The following is a 16,821-nucleotide window of genomic DNA, read 5'->3' on the forward strand; positions in this document are numbered from 1 at the left end:
GCGTCTTTGATTGCCTTGTTGTAGGTGTTTCGTGCACGTAGGAAGTCTCTTTTCTAGTAGGCGTCGTGTATCGCAGTAGTTTCGAGCTTTTCTTTAAAAATCCTTCTATAGTGGGAAGTGTCTTGTCGTAGCTTTGTCAGCTCTTTGTTCCACCAAGCTTTTGGTTTTGGACCAAGTCTAGTGATAGGGATAGCTTTGTTTGCTGCAGTTTGGATTGCTTGAGTTATTGCTTTACCAATCTCTTCTAGCTGTTGCTCTAGCTCTGTATTGTTGCCGAGGAGGAGGTCCATTAAGTCTGCCTTTCTTGGATCACTGATCTGGTCCATATCTTGCAAGGTTTGACTGTTTTGGATTGCCGTTTCTAGTTCTTTGTTGAAGGTGTCCCAGTTAGCCTTTGCAGTATTAAATCTGGGTTGGTTTGTCGGGTTTTCTACAAGGTCTGCGTTTGTTTGGATGGAGAATAGGAGGCCGTAGTGATCTGATCCAGTTTCAGGTATAGTCTGCCAGTCCGTAGCTTTGCTAGCCAAGTCTGGAGTGACAAGTGAGAGGTCTAGGACTGTTTCTCTAGATAGGTGTGGTCTGAAGAATGTGCCTACCTGGTGTGTTTAGGAGCTCTAGATCTTGTTCTTCAATCCAGTCAATAAATGGCTGTGCTCCTTGGCTCGTCGTTGGGCATAGCGGGTCCCACAATGGATGGTGCTCGTTGCTATCTAGTACTAAAATAGAACTTGGCGGAAGCTTAGTGTTAAGTATAGCTCTGGGCAGTGTTTTTTCCCCTTCGGCGTTTGTTTGGTTGTATACGTTAAATAGGTTAAATTGGAAATTAGAACCTTTTATTGTAATAGCCATTGCGTCTGGGTCTATTTTGAAGTCGTTTTGGGTGAATGTCTCTGCTTCTAGTGTTCTAGATATATAAAATAGAACCCTAGGGCGGACGGGTAGGTTTGTTACTGGTAAGATCTGGATAAACGCAGTGTGATTTATGGATCTTGCTGTTGCGTAGTTGTCGTTGGTAGTTAGCCATGGCTCTTGAATTGCAATTATATCAGCTTTAAGTTCAACTGCAAGTTGCAGTGTAGACAGTCGCTGTAATGCTCTTGTTGAGATTGACTTGGAGGATCCTAATGTTGTTCAACATTAAAATCCTGCGGGGATGCTCTTTGTTACTGCTTGGTAGAGTTCGCACTCTTTGCTGTTTGCAAAGTGGGGCTCTTTGCAGTTACTACAGTGGGGGAGTGTATGGTTGCAGGGTTTTCCTTTTGTATTACACACTGAGCATTTGTGTGTTGTAGTTGCATGTTCTTCTCCGCACAAATTGCATGCTGGTTGGTTTCGGCATCTAGTGGCTGGGTGGCCAAATTGTTGGCAGTTTAGGCATTGGGTAGATGCTGCTATAGGCTTAAACTTTTCGGTGAAGAGAGTTTGTCCAAGGATTGTAATTCTACCACCAAGTCTGGCTGCGTCTTCGGCTGTTTTGAATGCTATTACAATAGAGCTGTTCTTCTTGTTTTGCCATTCTCTTGATATCCAGTATGGGTTGCCAGTAATTTGTAGTCCGTTGTTGTATGCTGGGATTTCTGTGTGGAGTATCTCTAGTGTCTCTGCTCCCTCCCATTCTGTTGGCACATTATGTACTACTACTTTCGTCCATGATTCTAGTAGTTGTACATTCTTTAGCTCAAACTTTTGATGCCATATATGCTTGTGTTGGACTAGGTATTCTCCTGAGTAGGTTGGAGTGGTTGTTAGAATAATATTGTTCTTTCTACTTGTTGTTACTTCCTTCACTACTGGGTCTTTGATGCCGCCCTTTGAACTCTTCGTTGATTAGGTCTCTAATCTGGAGTGGTGTGTGAGACGTAGGCTGGGTAAGCGTAAGGACTGCTTGGTAGTAGCTTGCTGGCTTTTTGTTTGTCTTCTTTTTGTAGACACTGTAGTCCATGTGTTTCCGTTGTTCTGGGCGGCTACGCTAGCGTATGATGTCTTGTTTTGTTGGGTGTTTTGGGTGTTTTGGGTGTTTTGGATGTTCTGGGTGTTCTGGTTGTTTGGTTTTCTTGGTTGTTTGGGTTTTGTGGTCCAGTTGCGGCATTAACAGCTTTCTTTAGTGTCTTTGTAGCTTGTTGGGAGGCGCTTGTAAGCGTTGCAGTCTGGTACGCAAGCTGTGCTGTAAACTTCTCAGTCATTTGCTGCGTAACCCTGCCTAGTTCCGTAAAGTCTCTAAAGACGTCCAGTAGTTGTAGTAGTTTGTTTTGGGATAGATGGGATTCGGCCATAGTAGATGCTTGTAGAATTAGGTCCCTTGCCCAGAAGATTGCTTGGGTTGAGTCCTTTGCTCTTGGTTTCTTTTCTTGGCTGTTCTGGAATGGGTTTCTCTCTCTTGTAGTTATCTCTGGGGAGAATGCCGCTGGTCTTTTATTTAGTGGTGGCTGAATAATTAACCTTGGTGTTTCTTGGGTGGTCTGCTCGATGGGTGTTGTTGGGTTGTCTTGGTGCCTTTCGTCGGTCTCCATTTCGTCGTCTTATTGATACATTGGTTATGTGTCTTACCTCCTTTTTCTCGACAGCCAGTCATCGACAGTGACGTTGCAGAACTACTGGTCTTTGAAATCTTACTATGTGATCATCTCTGTGTCTTAGATACTTTCGCAGGATAACGTGAGTCATCATGGCATATCTAAACATTTGTAACGGTTTGGGACTTGCCAAGACCGACTTGGGTGAGAGTTGGGTACGGCCATCGCTACCACACTTTCTCATCACACACACCTATATAGCTGCAGTTCCTCCATAGCTACACAATGCAACGCAGTCCTCCTCCTCTCCTCACACCGTTACAGTTATGAGCCCGGAAGCCTTTAATTAAATCGCTGCGTTCACCCGATATACAGCTAACAGACAAGCTGTCGATACAACGACACTCAACACTAGGAGCATATTTAGCTAGGTAGTTATGGCAACTCAAGAGCACGAAATGCAGGTGACGAGAGCGTTAGTTACCCTCCGAAAGCCAGACGATTAGTCGAAATAGCTGTTCACGAGGAAGATATCCGCAGACTAGAATGGTCTATAGGAGTACGTTAACCTAGATCTTTCGCCAGAGAGGCTAAAGATGCTAGAAGACGAGAGACCTAAAGAGCTCGAAGTAAGGAGATTTTGAAATCCTCTTACAGACGAGCAGATCGATATCCCAGACTTAACAGCGACAGAGCTCGCTACGTACAACTCATAGGCTAGACGATTCGATCGCGACGAGGCCAGGTGGCTCACGAAGGAGAAGGCTCTCTGAAACCTAAGCCTAGAGATCGTGCAGACAATTAACGTCAAACACCTAGACCTAATCCTTGATTGCGCAGACGCCTATAGCCAGCTAAGAACGCTAAAGAAGCACCTCTGTCTATCGATTGGAGAGAGGAACCACTAACTTAGAGCTCGGTACACAGCAGTCTGCACGAGACCAAAGACCGCAAACTTAGATACATGGTTCGACGAGTGGGTGACGATCACCCGACTCCTTACGGAGGCCAAGATGCCAGAGACGACTAGCAACAGGGCGCAGGAAGAGTTTATCCTGTCGATTAGAGGCCTAGACGATAGCTAGGCAGCTACTTAGCTACAAGACCTTATTAAGAAGGAACAGAAGAATAAAGAATTTCCGCTAATCGCGGATTTGATCGCGGAGTTCAGATTATACTATGGGTGTTTCTCGAAATACCTTGAGCCACCTGGATCTGGTTGGCTTGGTGGCCAAGAACATCAACTCCTATAGTAATTTGTTAGTAAATCGATGCAGCCACGCTTTCTAACACCCACAACGTATTTGAAGTTCATTGTTTGCTGCGATCGCCTCTACTGACTCGCGTTTTTGGTGTTGCAATTTTCTCGAGCCCATCTCATCGCGATGCCAGGCACCGGCCACCGCTTGCAGCCCGCTGTTCTCCAGGCTATCCTCGACCGAATTGCTGCCTGCGAAAGTGATCGAGCCATCTCTAGAGCTACAGGTGCGAGCCGTAACACAGTAGCAAAGCTGAGGTTGAGCTTAGAGTTTTGGGGCGTGCCTTATCCGCCGCGCTGCGTTCGACTTGGGCGGCCATCTATACTCCGGCAAGCTCAGCGCGAAGGCCTTCAGGCATACCTCAATGGCTCACCGGGCGCATACATGGATGAGATGAGGGACTTCTTGTACGACGAGTACGACGTTAGGATAAGCCTTGCGAGCGTTTACCGAGAGCTAGAGAAGATGAGATGGTCTCGCAAGCTTGCAACAAAGCGGGCAAAGGAGCAGAGTGAGCCACTCCGCCGCCTCTATCTTGCCAGGATGGCGCAACACTATAAGGCGGAGCAGATCGTTGCGTTGGACGAGAGCGCCTGCAATGAGCGTACGGGCGACCGCAAGTATGGCTGGTCTCCAATCGGGGAGCCGGTGGAGCTATCACACAGCTTCAGGCGATCAGAACGGTGGTCGCTGCTGCCAGCCATGACGATAGATGGCTACATAAGCTATAAGATCTTTCAAGGCGCGATTACATCTGAGATCCTAGAAGACTTCTTAGAGTTTCAAGTGCTGCCGTTCTGCAATCCTCACCCAGGGCCAGCCTCAGTAATCGTGCTTGATAACGCCTCCATCCATCGATCAGAGCGTGTACGGGTGCTTTGCCAAAGTGCTGGAGTACTCCTTGAGTATCTGCCGCCATACTCACCAGATTTCAACCCCATCGAGAAGAGCTTTAAGCAGCTCAAGGGGTGGATGAAAAGGAATTCAGCGCAAGCGGAGAACTTCATTGACTTTGGGGTCTTTCTTGAGTATGCAGCGCAGCTGGTGTGCTGTAATATTAACTGCAGAAGCTGGTTCCATAGGTGTGGCTATCCCTATTAATTGTGCTTTTAAATGGATGCCACAGTACGTTTCTATAGGTAGATGATACCATACAAATGCGAACGATTACACCTTAATGCGCAACCCACAAAAGCGATTTAATAATTCTAAAAAAATAAGAGCTATTTCTATACATATAGAACTATCTTAGGAAGTTAACCTGTTATAATCGCATAACGTTGTAGTGTTGTACATAGGGCTATCCAAATAGACTATTGTTGCAGCGCATTTGAAACGCCTGAAAAACCTCAACACTATAGCGGGCACGGGCCGCTGTCACCAAAAACGCTCAGGCCACTAAGCTTCAAGCATTCTCGCCATCATCCTCACAAACACTGCTAGACGGTTCAACCACCAATTTCTTGCGCGCAATCTCTTCTCTTTTCTTACAACGTTCGACTCGTCTCCAGTTACGATCTGTGAGACCCTGGTACCCAGCTTGCCATTCTTTTGCAGTGTTTTGTAGCGTGAAAAACCAGCCAGGAGGCTGCTTGAAATCAGTGATCGGAATGGTCTGGTCTGGTCTGGTCTGAGGGTACAGACCAGACCAGACCAGGTGCTTACATAAGGACCGGTCCGACCAGACCGGTCCGACCAACAAGACCGCCAAGAATGAGGCTGAAGCAAAGAAGGAAGCCGAGGAAATGTGTTTTACTACTGACTGTCAATCTAGTCGTCTTCGTTCTCACTATCCTCGATATCGCTGTTCCCCTCAGCTTGGGGCTTTCCATACCAGGCCCGGAGACACTCGCACGCTTCTATAATATCTGCCTTCAGCCTACCACGGCGATCGACGATAGTAAGCTTCGCGCTACTAAAAAGACGTTCGCATTCATCCGACATAGGCGAGATCGCAAACATGTCTAGAGCGAAGCGAGCGAGATCTCGTTGGGAGTCGTAGCGAGATAGCCAGTACGCAATAGCCTCATTGCAACCTGCCTCTTCGTTATGAAGCCGGTCAGTAGAGATGTATTGTTCATACAAATCAGTTGTAGAAACTGGAGCGTCTATTCGAATGCGCTTATGTTCCCGCTGGCGATCAAATGCTGGGTCAGGATCTCTCTCTTCCTGGCTGGTGGTGGCAGCATCTCGACAGGGTACCTTCCCTTATACTCTGTCTCCCAGAGATGCTTCACCGCTAATTGTGCGTTTTCAAACCACCTCTTCTTCTCTTCGTCATGAAGAACCCACTCTTGCCTGAACCATCCCCCTTGCGATATGGATCAAGGATTTGAGCCGCATAATATGCCGGTGGAAGGTCAGTATCTTCAGGGAATCGATTTTGCCAATTCAGCTGCTGATTGTTATAGTACTCAACGCACTTTAACCAAGCAGCATCAGCGCAGCCTTGAAGGTACTTCCATGTAAAGTTGTTATCGTCCTCAGTGTGGATGTCGTGGTAGTGATCCTTCGTCTCGCTTATCTCCCGGAGAAGGCAGTCCAAAGTTGAAAACCAGTCCGCAAGTGACGTCTTCTTACCTTCAGAAAGCAAAGTTGCAGCATAGAAGTCTTTGAGAGCGAGTTCAATCTTTTCAAGCTCAAACCAGTGCTGTCCATCAAGCTTAAAGTTCGCGATCCCTACGGAGCCCTTTCCAGGTACATGACGAGCCGAGAAGAGCTCTAAACGTTCTCGAACATTTAATGCACGTGTAATCGAATAAAACCATGAGTTCCAGCGGGTCGAGTTGTTCTGGATAAGCTCAAGCCCGTCGAATTGCGAAAGATCTCCGCCGATAATAATTGTAGCAAACTCCTCACGCCGTTGTGGAGTAAGCCTGATGTATCGCACCAGGTTGTGAAGACGACCCAAACATCCGAACTTCTTCCAGAGCTCTTCCACCTTCGTATAGTCGCCACGTTGATGATGCTTCTCCAGCTTCGCAAGATACTTCTCACAGTTTCGCCCCATAAGGAACGCCTGGCAACAGAGGTTGATGACATGGCCCAAGCAACGCAGCCGGCGATGACGACGTTGTTTTGACTTCATCCATGGGCAGAGATCCTTGAGTATAAACTCAACAGCGGTATCATTTGCCGAGGCATTATCCAGCATAAAGTATCCAATCTGATCTCCGCTAATGTCGTATTCTTCCAGCAATTCAAGGACCACCGATCCAAGATTCTCTCCAGTATGTTCGCCGTATATACGTCGCATACCTAAAGCGGTAACACGTCGCATGCCGGTAGTATCAATCCACATAGCGACGACGCCTAGGATAGCGTAAGGGTTTGGTGAAGTCCAGAGATCAAAGGAGATAGAGATCCTACTCCGTGAATGGTGTAGGTCCTCCCTAAGCTGTTGCTTCTTCGATATGAATGCATTCATTACCCAGCTTCGGATAGTCTTCGCAGCCTTCGGGAGGTGGTTGAGTAGTGCCGGATTTAAAAAGAGGAGTAGTTCACGAAAGTACTGGTTCTCTAATTGAAAGAAGGCGATATGGCAGTACACAATCCAACGAATTAGAAGCTCTTTAAACTTCTCTACTGACTCCTTCCAGAAAAAGATGCTGGAAGCAGCCCCATCCTTTTGCTGGTCGATTATAGACTTCCGTACAGAACCCTTTCGCTTGATGCCACTCTGGGGATCAATCTGGTGCTTCTGTTCCAGGTGATTCCGGATCCTAGAAGTGCCATTGATGACAAACAACTCTTGCTTGCTCTTCCCAACCCTGCACTCATGGCAGTAATACACCTCTTTCTTATCGCTATCTCGAATGTATTGGAGTCCGTACTTCCAGATGTGTGATGTACCTTGACGGAAATCCTTCCTTGCAATTATTGCACGTTTCACGTACGTGATACCGCCCTGCACGAACTCATCTGGAGATTCGTGATATTGAATAGGAGTGGGTGATAGTATAGGGGTGGGTGATGACGTGGGGATAGGAGATGGAGTAAGAGACGTTAAATCTAGTCTTATAATATTCGATGGGGACGGTGAGGTTGGTGTTGAAGGCTCCATAACAATAGTATATAAGTAGGTTGTTAAGGACTTGATTGTTCTATGTAAGTAGAAGACTTACCTTGATCTTAATGACTCATATTGTGCTAAATTTTCTGGCTAGATTAGTCTAAGATCTAGTCACGTGGACCTATTTATAGCCGGACCGGTCCGATCATCTAGACCGGTCCGACCACGGTCTCAAAAAATCGCCAGACCAGACCAAGTCTTGGCGGTCTAGACCAGACCAAGACCAAGTCAGACCAGACCATTCCGATCACTGCTTGAAATGCTGCGTCCACAACTTCAAGATATCACCAGATGGCTGCATCAAGAGGTTGATATCCATAGCTCCGTCAATACAAGAGTCTTATAAAGCTCGTTAATGTCCTCTCCAACTGTAGGAAATTTTAACTTAAGGTAGTTAAAGAAATTACTAGTATGCTCGTTAATCTCCTGCTCATGATCATATCGGATAGGCGCCCACTGAGATGCACTAGATACCTCAGCTCTTGTTATCGTTGGTGCAGCTGCCTGCAAGTTAGACTCCTGTTGAGGTTGCCTGTTCATCCGCTCAAGCTGTCCAACGATGAGCAGTTTTGTTAAGCTTTTGATATCATCGTCGCCATCTCCAGCCGCCCGCAACTTGCGCGTTTTCTCATGCACCCGCAGGTCCTTTGCTCTCAAAATTGCAAGCCGTACATCATCAGATGGCTCATCGTACGTTGCCCTTCTCGCTGTAATTGCTCTTGCCCACATGGAGATAATGTTGCCGTTGACAAAGAGGTGATCTTCGAAGCGCGCTGGCTGCCTCGCTGTTGGCGCCATCCAGCAGCAATAAGGATAGTTCTCGCAATGGGTATCTGTACAGCGCCATCTATCCCGGATAGCAATAGCATGCCCGCTACCTGCTTGTTCAGCTGCTATTACACCAGCAAGCCCCTCCTCTTGAATCACCGTTGCGGTGCGTCGACGAGGACCGTCGACAACCGTTGGCAACGGCTGCTGCTCCCCTGGAATTTCAGCCAAGATGAGCTCGAAATCGACGTTTACTGGCTCGCTGACATAGTTATCAACCTCTACAACAAGGCGCTGAAAGCTATTCCACGTTGCATCAACACCTCGCCGCAATCGCTTTATCGCGCGCTCGCGTTTGGCCTGCTTAGCTGGGTAAACAACAGTGCAAACAGATGAGATCTTCGCTCTTTTTGGCCGTAATTCTGCAACAACGTCATCTACCCACTGCCATAGGTCGTCGAAATGCAGCGAGTACAGCCGTACGCCGTGCTCGCTATCGGCAGCTTCAGGAATAAAGTGTTTCTCCATATCACCACCAAGGCAAGCCCTCCACCTAACGCGCAGTACAGGATTAACCTCATCCTCTAGCGCTTGCGATGAGCGAGGCAGCCATGGAGTGCCTTCTTGACGTCGGTACGCTGGCTCTCCCTCATCCTCAACACTACCGGCAGCGCCCTTAGCAGCGATCTCATCCTCATCCTCAGGCAGCGGATCGCCATCTCCATCCTCGAAAGTATCCTCATCCTCGCCAACGATATCTTCAGCTTGCGCGGAGGCAGCTGTTTGGGTGGCTTGCAGCTCAGGCTCGGACAACGGGCTTTGACGGCGCGGCGGGGCAGTCGCTGGAGGCGACGGCAGCGCCTCACGGCGGACACGTTTAGGCGTTAAATGGGTAGGATTTTGTCTAGTTGCTGGCGCTCTACGCTTCTGGGAGGACGGGTTAACGCCTTGATCGAATGGCTGCTTCGGCTTACGCTGGCGCTTGGGCGGCATCCCAACAGCAGCTAGATTGAGCTCGCAACAAGCTCCACACAAACAAAACGCTATACACGAACGATTTAGAGTACAGGACTAGCTTCATGGGCTTCTGGAGGTGGGAAACGGCTGCTGCATTAATTTACTAACAAATTACTATGGGAGTTGATGTTCTTGGGCACCAAGCTAACCAGATCCAGGCGGCTCAAGGTATTTCGAAAACCACAATACCGACGTACACGTCCAATCACACACCAACTTCGAGTTTTTCCGAACACGTGAAACTCCATCAGAAACCAACTATATCCATCGAAAGAAATAGATTCCGACTACTCCCAAGCCGTGCAGCCGCGTGGTTGTGGAGATACAAGGAGTCTAGTACCCCAAACGCGACGCGTCCGAACTTTCAGAAGCAAACGCACAGACCAAGCCAAGAAACAACAACAACAAGACAACAGAGAGGCTAAAATGGCCCCAGATAGCGACACTATCGTAGTCCAGCTACCAGAAGACCTCCGGACCTCAAGCACACTGGACGACGAAATGGACCGACGACGAAATGGAGACCGACGAAAGGCACCAAGACACCCAACAACACCCATCGAGCAGACCACCCAAGAAACACCAAGGTTAATTATTCAGCCACCACTAAATAAAGACCAGCGGCATTCTCCCCAGAGATAACTACAAGAGAGAGAAACCCATTCCAGAACAGCCAAGAAAAGAAACCAAGAGCAAAGGACTCAACCCAAGCAATCTTCTGGGCAAGGGACCTAATTCTACAAGCATCTACTATGGCCGAATCCCATCTATCCCAAAACAAACTACTACAACTACTGGACGTCTTTAGAGACTTTACGGAACTAGGCAGGGTTACGCAGCAAATGACTGAGAAGTTTACAGCACAGCTTGCGTACCAGACTGCAACGCTTACAAGCGCCTCCCAACAAGCTACAAAGACACTAAAGAAAGCTGTTAATGCCGCAACTGGACCACAAAACCCAAACAACCAAGAAAAACCAAACAACCAGAACACCCAGAACATCCAAAACACCCAAAACACCCAAAACACCCAACAAAACAAGACATCATACGCTAGCGTAGCCGCCCAGAACAACGGAAACACATGGACTACAGTGTCTACAAAAAAGAAGACAAACAAAAAGCCAGCAAGCTACTACCAAGCAGTCCTTACGCTTACCCAGCCTACGTCTCACACACCACTCCAGATTAGAGACCTAATCAACGAAGAGTTCACAAAGGGCGGCATCAAAGACCCAGTAGTGAAGGAAGTAACAACAAGTAGAAAGAACAATATTATTCTAACAACCACTCCAACCTACTCAGGAGAATACCTAGTCCAACACAAGCATATATGGCATCAAAAGTTTGAGCTAAAGAATGTACAACTACTAGAATCATGGACGAAAGTAGTAGTACATAATGTGCCAACAGAATGGGAGGGAGCAGAGACACTAGAGATACTCCACACAGAAATCCCAGCATACAACAACGGACTACAAATTACTGGCAACCCATACTGGATATCAAGAGAATGGCAAAACAAGAAGAACAGCTCTATTGTAATAGCATTCAAAACAGCCGAAGACGCAGCCAGACTTGGTGGTAGAATTACAATCCTTGGACAAACTCTCTTCACCGAAAAGTTTAAGCCTATAGCAGCATCTACCCAATGCCTAAACTGCCAACAATTTGGCCACCCAGCCACTAGATGCCGAAACCAACCAGCATGCAATTTGTGCGGAGAAGAACATGCAACTACAACACACAAATGCTCAGTGTGTAATACAAAAGGAAAACCCTGCAACCATACACTCCCCCACTGTAGTAACTGCAAAGAGCCCCACTTTGCAAACAGCAAAGAGTGCGAACTCTACCAAGCAGTAACAAAGAGCATCCCCGCAGGATTTTAATGTTGAACAACATTAGGATCCTCCAAGTCAATCTCAACAAGAGCATTACAGCGACTGAGTCTACACTGCAACTTGCAGTTGAACTTAAAGCTGATATAATTGCAATTCAAGAGCCATGGCTAACTACCAACGACAACTACGCAACAGCAAGATCCATAAATCACACTGCGTTTATCCAGATCTTACCAGTAACAAACCTACCCGTCCGCCCTAGGGTTCTATTTTATATATCTAGAACACTAGAAGCAGAGACATTCACCCAAAACGACTTCAAAATAGACCCAGACGCAATGGCTATTACAATAAAAGGTTCTAATTTCCAATTTAACCTATTTAACGTATACAACCAAACAAACGCCGAAGGGGAAAACACTGCCCAGAGCTATACTTAACACTAAGCTTCCGCCAAGTTCTATTTTAGTACTAGATAGCAACGAGCACCATCCATTGTGGGACCCGCTATGCCCAACGACGAGCCAAGGAGCACAGCCATTTATTGACTGGATTGAAGAACAAGATCTAGAGCTCCTAAACACACCAGGAGTAGGCACATTCTTCAGACCACACCTATCTAGAGAAACAGTCCTAGACCTCTCACTTGTCACTCCAGACTTGGCTAGCAAAGCTACGGACTGGCAGACTATACCTGAAACTGGATCAGATCACTACGGCCTCCTATTCTCCATCCAAACAAACGCAGACCTTGTAGAAAACCCGACAAACCAACCCAGATTTAATACTGCAAAGGCTAACTGGGACACCTTCAACAAAGAACTAGAAACGGCAATCCAAAACAGTCAAACCTTGCAAGATATGGACCAGATCAGTGATCCAAGAAAGGCAGACTTAATGGACCTCCTCCTCGGCAACAATACAGAGCTAGAGCAACAGCTAGAAGAGATTGGTAAAGCAATAACTCAAGCAATCCAAACTGCAGCAAACAAAGCTATCCCTATCACTAGACTTGGTCCAAAACCAAAAGCTTGGTGGAACAAAGAGCTGACAAAGCTACGACAAGACACTTCCCACTATAGAAGGATTTTTAAAGAAAAGCTCGAAACTACTGCGATACACGACGCCTACCTAGAGAAAAGAGACTTCCTACGTGCACGAAACACCTACAACAAGGCAATCAAAGACGCTAAAAGGAAACACTGGAATGAATTCCTAGAGAAGGAAGACCCGCAGTCAATCTACAAAGCCATGGCATATACAAAGGATAACAAAGTCGAAAGAATTCCACCTATACAAGGAGAAACATCATTCGACAAGAAATGCCAAGCGTTCCGCAACACGCTATTCCCACCACCGCCCATAACCGAAGCGCCCACATTCACCAACTACCAGGAAAAGAGATGGGATTGGCCAGCACTATCCACGACTGAACTAGAACGAGCATGCTCAAGTCAAGTCAAAAGTAGCACCCAGGACCAGATGCAATAACACAAGACATAATCACAGCCGCGTACAAAGCTCAACCGCAAACAATGTTTAGAGCTTTCTCACTCCTATTCAACTATGGATACCACCCAAAATGCTGGAAACAAGCTACAGGAGCTGTTCTTAAAAAGGCATCAAAACCAGACTATTCAATCCCAAAGCCTACAGAGTTATCACTCTATTAAGCTGTTTAGGAAAGATTAACGAGAGGATCACCGCAAGTAGGCTGAGCAATCTAGCAGAAATCACAGAGCTACTACACCCAACCCAAATTGGGGGTAGACTCAAGAAATCTGCAATAGATGCAGCTATGCTACTCATCGACCAAATTCAGCACCAGAAACAGAAAGGCCAAATAACATCAACTATCTTCCTAGACGTAAAGGGAGCATTTGACCACGTCTCACACAATCAATTCCTGCGAACGCTTAAGAAGCTAGGCCTTCCAATTAGTCTTATCGCTTGGACAAAATCCTTCTTCTCAAACAGATCGCTAAGACTCTCCTTCGACAATAAGACACAAGAATTCTCCGAGATAATAGCTGGGATACCTCAAGGCAGCCCAGTGTCTCCAATCTTCTTTCTTATCTACACCAGAGACCTCTCCCAGGACTACAAAGCTTCAACCTATCCTATATTGACGACCTATCTCTATCGACATCCTCAACATCGCTAAAGAAAAATGTCAAAATACTAGAACAGCAAGTCCGCCTACTATCTCACCGAGGGAAAAACTTAGCGATTATGTTCGATATAGCTAAGACAGAGCTCATCCACTTTACCGCCAAGAAAGAGAGAAAAGAGAAGCCTACAGCTTCCAGACAACACCATTGTAGAACCGAAAGACACAATCAAATGGCTAGGTATCCACATAGACAATAGACTGTCCTTCAAGGAACATATTGCTACACGCGTAAGCCAAGCAAGGAAAGCATTCTATAGACTAGGGAGACTAGCCAACATCGAAAGAGGACTCTCCCCAAAAGCAGTACGACAACTATACCTAGCATGCGTCACAAGCGTTGCAGACTACGGATCACAAATATACTGGAAGAACCAAAGCTACGCCACTAGCCTCCTACAATCACTGCACAACCTGGCGTGTAGAAAGATAATTGGAGTGTTTAGAACGTCACCATCCCTACCAACAAGCATTGAATCCGGACTTACGTCACCTGCAATTAGACTCAACACCAACAACCGAAAGTATGCGTCTAGAGCACACCAGCTATCCAGCAACCACCCAATCCAGAAAGCAATTACAAGGATCACAAATACAGACAAAGCTAGCTACAAAAAGCCAAACCAGCATAGACAACTATATACTATTGTTAAGTCAATCCCAGAGAGAGACAACAATAGCGTAGAAAAGATAATTCCATATAGGTTCAGACCATGGGAAAGTCTTAACTACAAGGTTACTGTATCAAAAAAGAGCAAAGAGGAAGAGGCAATTGCACACGCGGATTATATCCTATCAAGGAGCGGAGATAACTTCACCGCAATCTACTCAGATGCCTCACAACACGACAAGGGAAAGGGATCGGCGTAGGTGTAGTAGCGTACAGCTCCACCCACGAAGAAACCTTTTCTCAAAAGACAAACATTGGATGCTCCCAACTAGTCTACAACGGTGAACTAGAGGGGATAGCACAGGCATTTGAACACGCGGCTATAGTGGCACAAGAAGGCCAAGAGATCTACGTATACGCAGACAACCAAGCAGCAATCCATAGGCTTAACAACCTATCGGACAACCCGGGACAACAGTGGCTACTAAGATGCATCAGAGCTGCAAAGAGAATAACGACAAAGAAAGCATCTATCCACCTGCAGTGGGCCCCAGGACACAACGACGTCAAGGGCAACGAAAAAGCCGACACGCTAGCAAAGGAAGCAGCTAAAGAGAGACCAAAACATCGACCATAGCGAGCCTAGCCTACTTAGGCACAGAAATCAACAAAATACAAAAAACAGAACAACTGATGGAGTACAAGAGGTATACCGACAGGCCCACCAAAAACAGAAGCTCCTACTCAAGGATCTTCAAGCTCAACACACATACAACAATCAAAGTCCCGAAGGGAACACCAAGAGAAATCTCGAGCGCGTTCTACTCACTCAAGCTAGGACATGGATACTTCAACTCCTACCTTAAGAGATTCAACAAGAGAGACTGCAATCTATGTATATGCTACAAACCACAAACACCACAGCATCTACTTCTAGATTGCAAACAGTACAAAACACATCGAAATACACTCAAAGAAGCAATACCACACAGACCATCACCCTCCCACTCCTCCTCCAAACAAAGACAGGCATCAAAGCTACTCTAGCCTTTATTGCAAGTACTAGGATTGGCACGAGAAAATGGCACCTTGGGCAAACCACCGAACAGACAGACACTGTATAAAACTACAAAAACAATATTTCCTTATCTAAAAGAGCCCGCTGCTACATCTCTTTCTATTCACCACACTGCTCTTTAGCACCCGCGCCAATGGAAGACTAGCTCTGAAATTGGAGTACGCAAAACACCACCCAAATTGTACAAGACCCATAGAAACTCCACAACGACCATCATACATAGAACGGCTTAGCCAAAGTCCTACATAGTCACCGACTGATACAGGACTCTAATGGAAATATAATAATAATAATAATAATAATAAGAGATTCAACAAGAGAGACTGCAATCTATGTATATGCTACAAACCACAAACACCACAGCATCTACTTCTAGATTGCAAACAGTACAAAACACATCGAAATACACTCAAAGAAGCAATACCACACAGACCCATCACCTCCCACTCCTCCTCCAAACAAAGACAGGCATCAAAGCTACTCTAGCCTTTATTGCAAGTACTAGGATTGGCACGAGAAAATGGCACCTTGGGCAAACCACCGAACAGACAGACACTGTATAAATCTACAAAACAATATTTCCTTATCCCAAAAGAGCCCGCTGCTACATCTCTTTCTATTCACCACACTGCTCTTTAGCACCCGCGCCAATGGAAGACTAGCTCTGAAATTGGAGTACGCAAAACCACCCAAATTGTACAAGACCCATAGAAACTCCACAACGACCATCATACATAGAACGGCTTAGCCAAAGTCCTACATAGTCACCGACTGATACAGGACTCTATGGAAATATAATAATAATAATAATAATGTATCAATAATAGCTCGCCAAAGTCTTGAACAGCGTCATTCACAGAAAAGCAGGATGCCCGTGTATTTTGCGGCTGTGAAGATGTCTAGCGTACACAATGCCTTTGAAGATTCTTTGAGTTGAGGCACATTGTGTATGTCGTCTCGGCCATGGGAGAGACCCAACATTGCAGCGTGCACAATGTCCATTATAGGATATCTCTTTGTTTCTTTCCCACAAAGCACGAGGAGAATGCCTACAGATAGACGTCTGAAGCTCGAGTGGAATTTCCTGTCGTTTCACCAAACTTCACCAAAAACGAAGACTACAATTGCTCTGATCATCACTAGCAGATTCTCGTTTTGACATGCAGATCACTATGCCGTCTCATCCAAAATCCAACAACGACTATGTCTTCGTACGTAACAAGCGCACAAAAGAAATCGCCATCCGCCGCGCAAACGAGTTTTCCTCACACCCAAAAGTCTCTAAACCACTTGAAGACCGTGTCTTGCACTACATCGGCTTAGACCGAAAAGTAGCATGCCGATGCAGCGATCCCAAGCGACACTATGAAAAGACAATTAGCGTAGCACCCGAGTCAACCCATCTCAACCAGAGTTGCTATCAGTCAGTTCAGTCAGTCCGGAGCTCTCTGGACTGACTGAACTGACGTCCTGAGGTCACTGAACTGGAC

General features: G+C 46.4%; 7 protein-coding genes across 7 annotated transcripts; 3 read left to right on the plus strand and 4 right to left on the minus strand.

The window, feature by feature from the left end:
- Positions 1 to 53: 53 nt before the first annotated feature.
- Positions 54 to 849, minus strand: PtrM4_152500 (uncharacterized protein; the record flags this gene model as incomplete). Its single annotated transcript, XM_066110191.1, has 2 exons — positions 54 to 550; positions 597 to 849. 2 exons carry the CDS (start codon positions 847 to 849, stop codon positions 54 to 56), a joined length of 750 nt encoding a protein of 249 aa, XP_065958793.1.
- A 490-nt stretch (positions 850 to 1,339) lies between these two features.
- Positions 1,340 to 2,510, minus strand: PtrM4_152510 (uncharacterized protein; the record flags this gene model as incomplete). The annotated part of the gene is made up of 4 exons (XM_066110192.1): positions 1,340 to 1,346; positions 1,406 to 1,724; positions 1,792 to 1,931; positions 1,969 to 2,510. The coding sequence occupies 4 exons, from the start codon at positions 2,508 to 2,510 to the stop codon at positions 1,340 to 1,342; spliced, it is 1,008 nt and encodes a 335-aa protein (XP_065958794.1).
- Positions 2,511 to 3,898: 1,388 nt separating this feature from the next.
- PtrM4_152520 (DDE-3 multi-domain protein) lies at positions 3,899 to 4,873 on the plus strand (the record flags this gene model as incomplete). The annotated part of the gene is made up of 1 exon (XM_066110193.1): positions 3,899 to 4,873. The coding sequence occupies one exon, from the start codon at positions 3,899 to 3,901 to the stop codon at positions 4,871 to 4,873; it is 975 nt and encodes a 324-aa protein (XP_065958795.1).
- A 669-nt stretch (positions 4,874 to 5,542) lies between these two features.
- On the minus strand, positions 5,543 to 7,835 carry PtrM4_152530 (Dimer-Tnp-hAT domain containing protein; the record flags this gene model as incomplete). Its single annotated transcript, XM_066110194.1, has 3 exons — positions 5,543 to 5,945; positions 5,975 to 6,011; positions 6,065 to 7,835. 3 exons carry the CDS (start codon positions 7,833 to 7,835, stop codon positions 5,543 to 5,545), a joined length of 2,211 nt encoding a protein of 736 aa, XP_065958796.1.
- A 309-nt stretch (positions 7,836 to 8,144) lies between these two features.
- On the minus strand, positions 8,145 to 9,605 carry PtrM4_152540 (uncharacterized protein; the record flags this gene model as incomplete). The annotated part of the gene is made up of 2 exons (XM_066110195.1): positions 8,145 to 9,287; positions 9,366 to 9,605. The coding sequence occupies 2 exons, from the start codon at positions 9,603 to 9,605 to the stop codon at positions 8,145 to 8,147; spliced, it is 1,383 nt and encodes a 460-aa protein (XP_065958797.1).
- Positions 9,606 to 10,055: 450 nt separating this feature from the next.
- PtrM4_152550 (LITAF domain containing protein) lies at positions 10,056 to 14,890 on the plus strand (the record flags this gene model as incomplete). The annotated part of the gene is made up of 9 exons (XM_066110196.1): positions 10,056 to 10,216; positions 10,246 to 10,561; positions 10,700 to 11,346; positions 11,538 to 11,830; positions 11,949 to 12,938; positions 13,156 to 13,526; positions 13,559 to 13,793; positions 13,837 to 14,509; positions 14,530 to 14,890. The coding sequence occupies 9 exons, from the start codon at positions 10,056 to 10,058 to the stop codon at positions 14,888 to 14,890; spliced, it is 4,047 nt and encodes a 1,348-aa protein (XP_065958798.1).
- Positions 14,891 to 16,503: 1,613 nt separating this feature from the next.
- On the plus strand, positions 16,504 to 16,763 carry PtrM4_152560 (uncharacterized protein; the record flags this gene model as incomplete). The annotated part of the gene is made up of 1 exon (XM_066110197.1): positions 16,504 to 16,763. A coding segment is annotated over one exon (260 nt), but the record flags the coding sequence as incomplete, so codon positions are not given.
- Between the last annotated feature and the right edge of the window lie 58 nt (positions 16,764 to 16,821).

This window comes from Pyrenophora tritici-repentis (assembly GCF_003171515.1).
Source record: "Pyrenophora tritici-repentis strain M4 chromosome Unknown M4_contig_00023, whole genome shotgun sequence".
NCBI lineage: Eukaryota > Fungi > Ascomycota > Dothideomycetes > Pleosporales > Pleosporaceae > Pyrenophora > Pyrenophora tritici-repentis.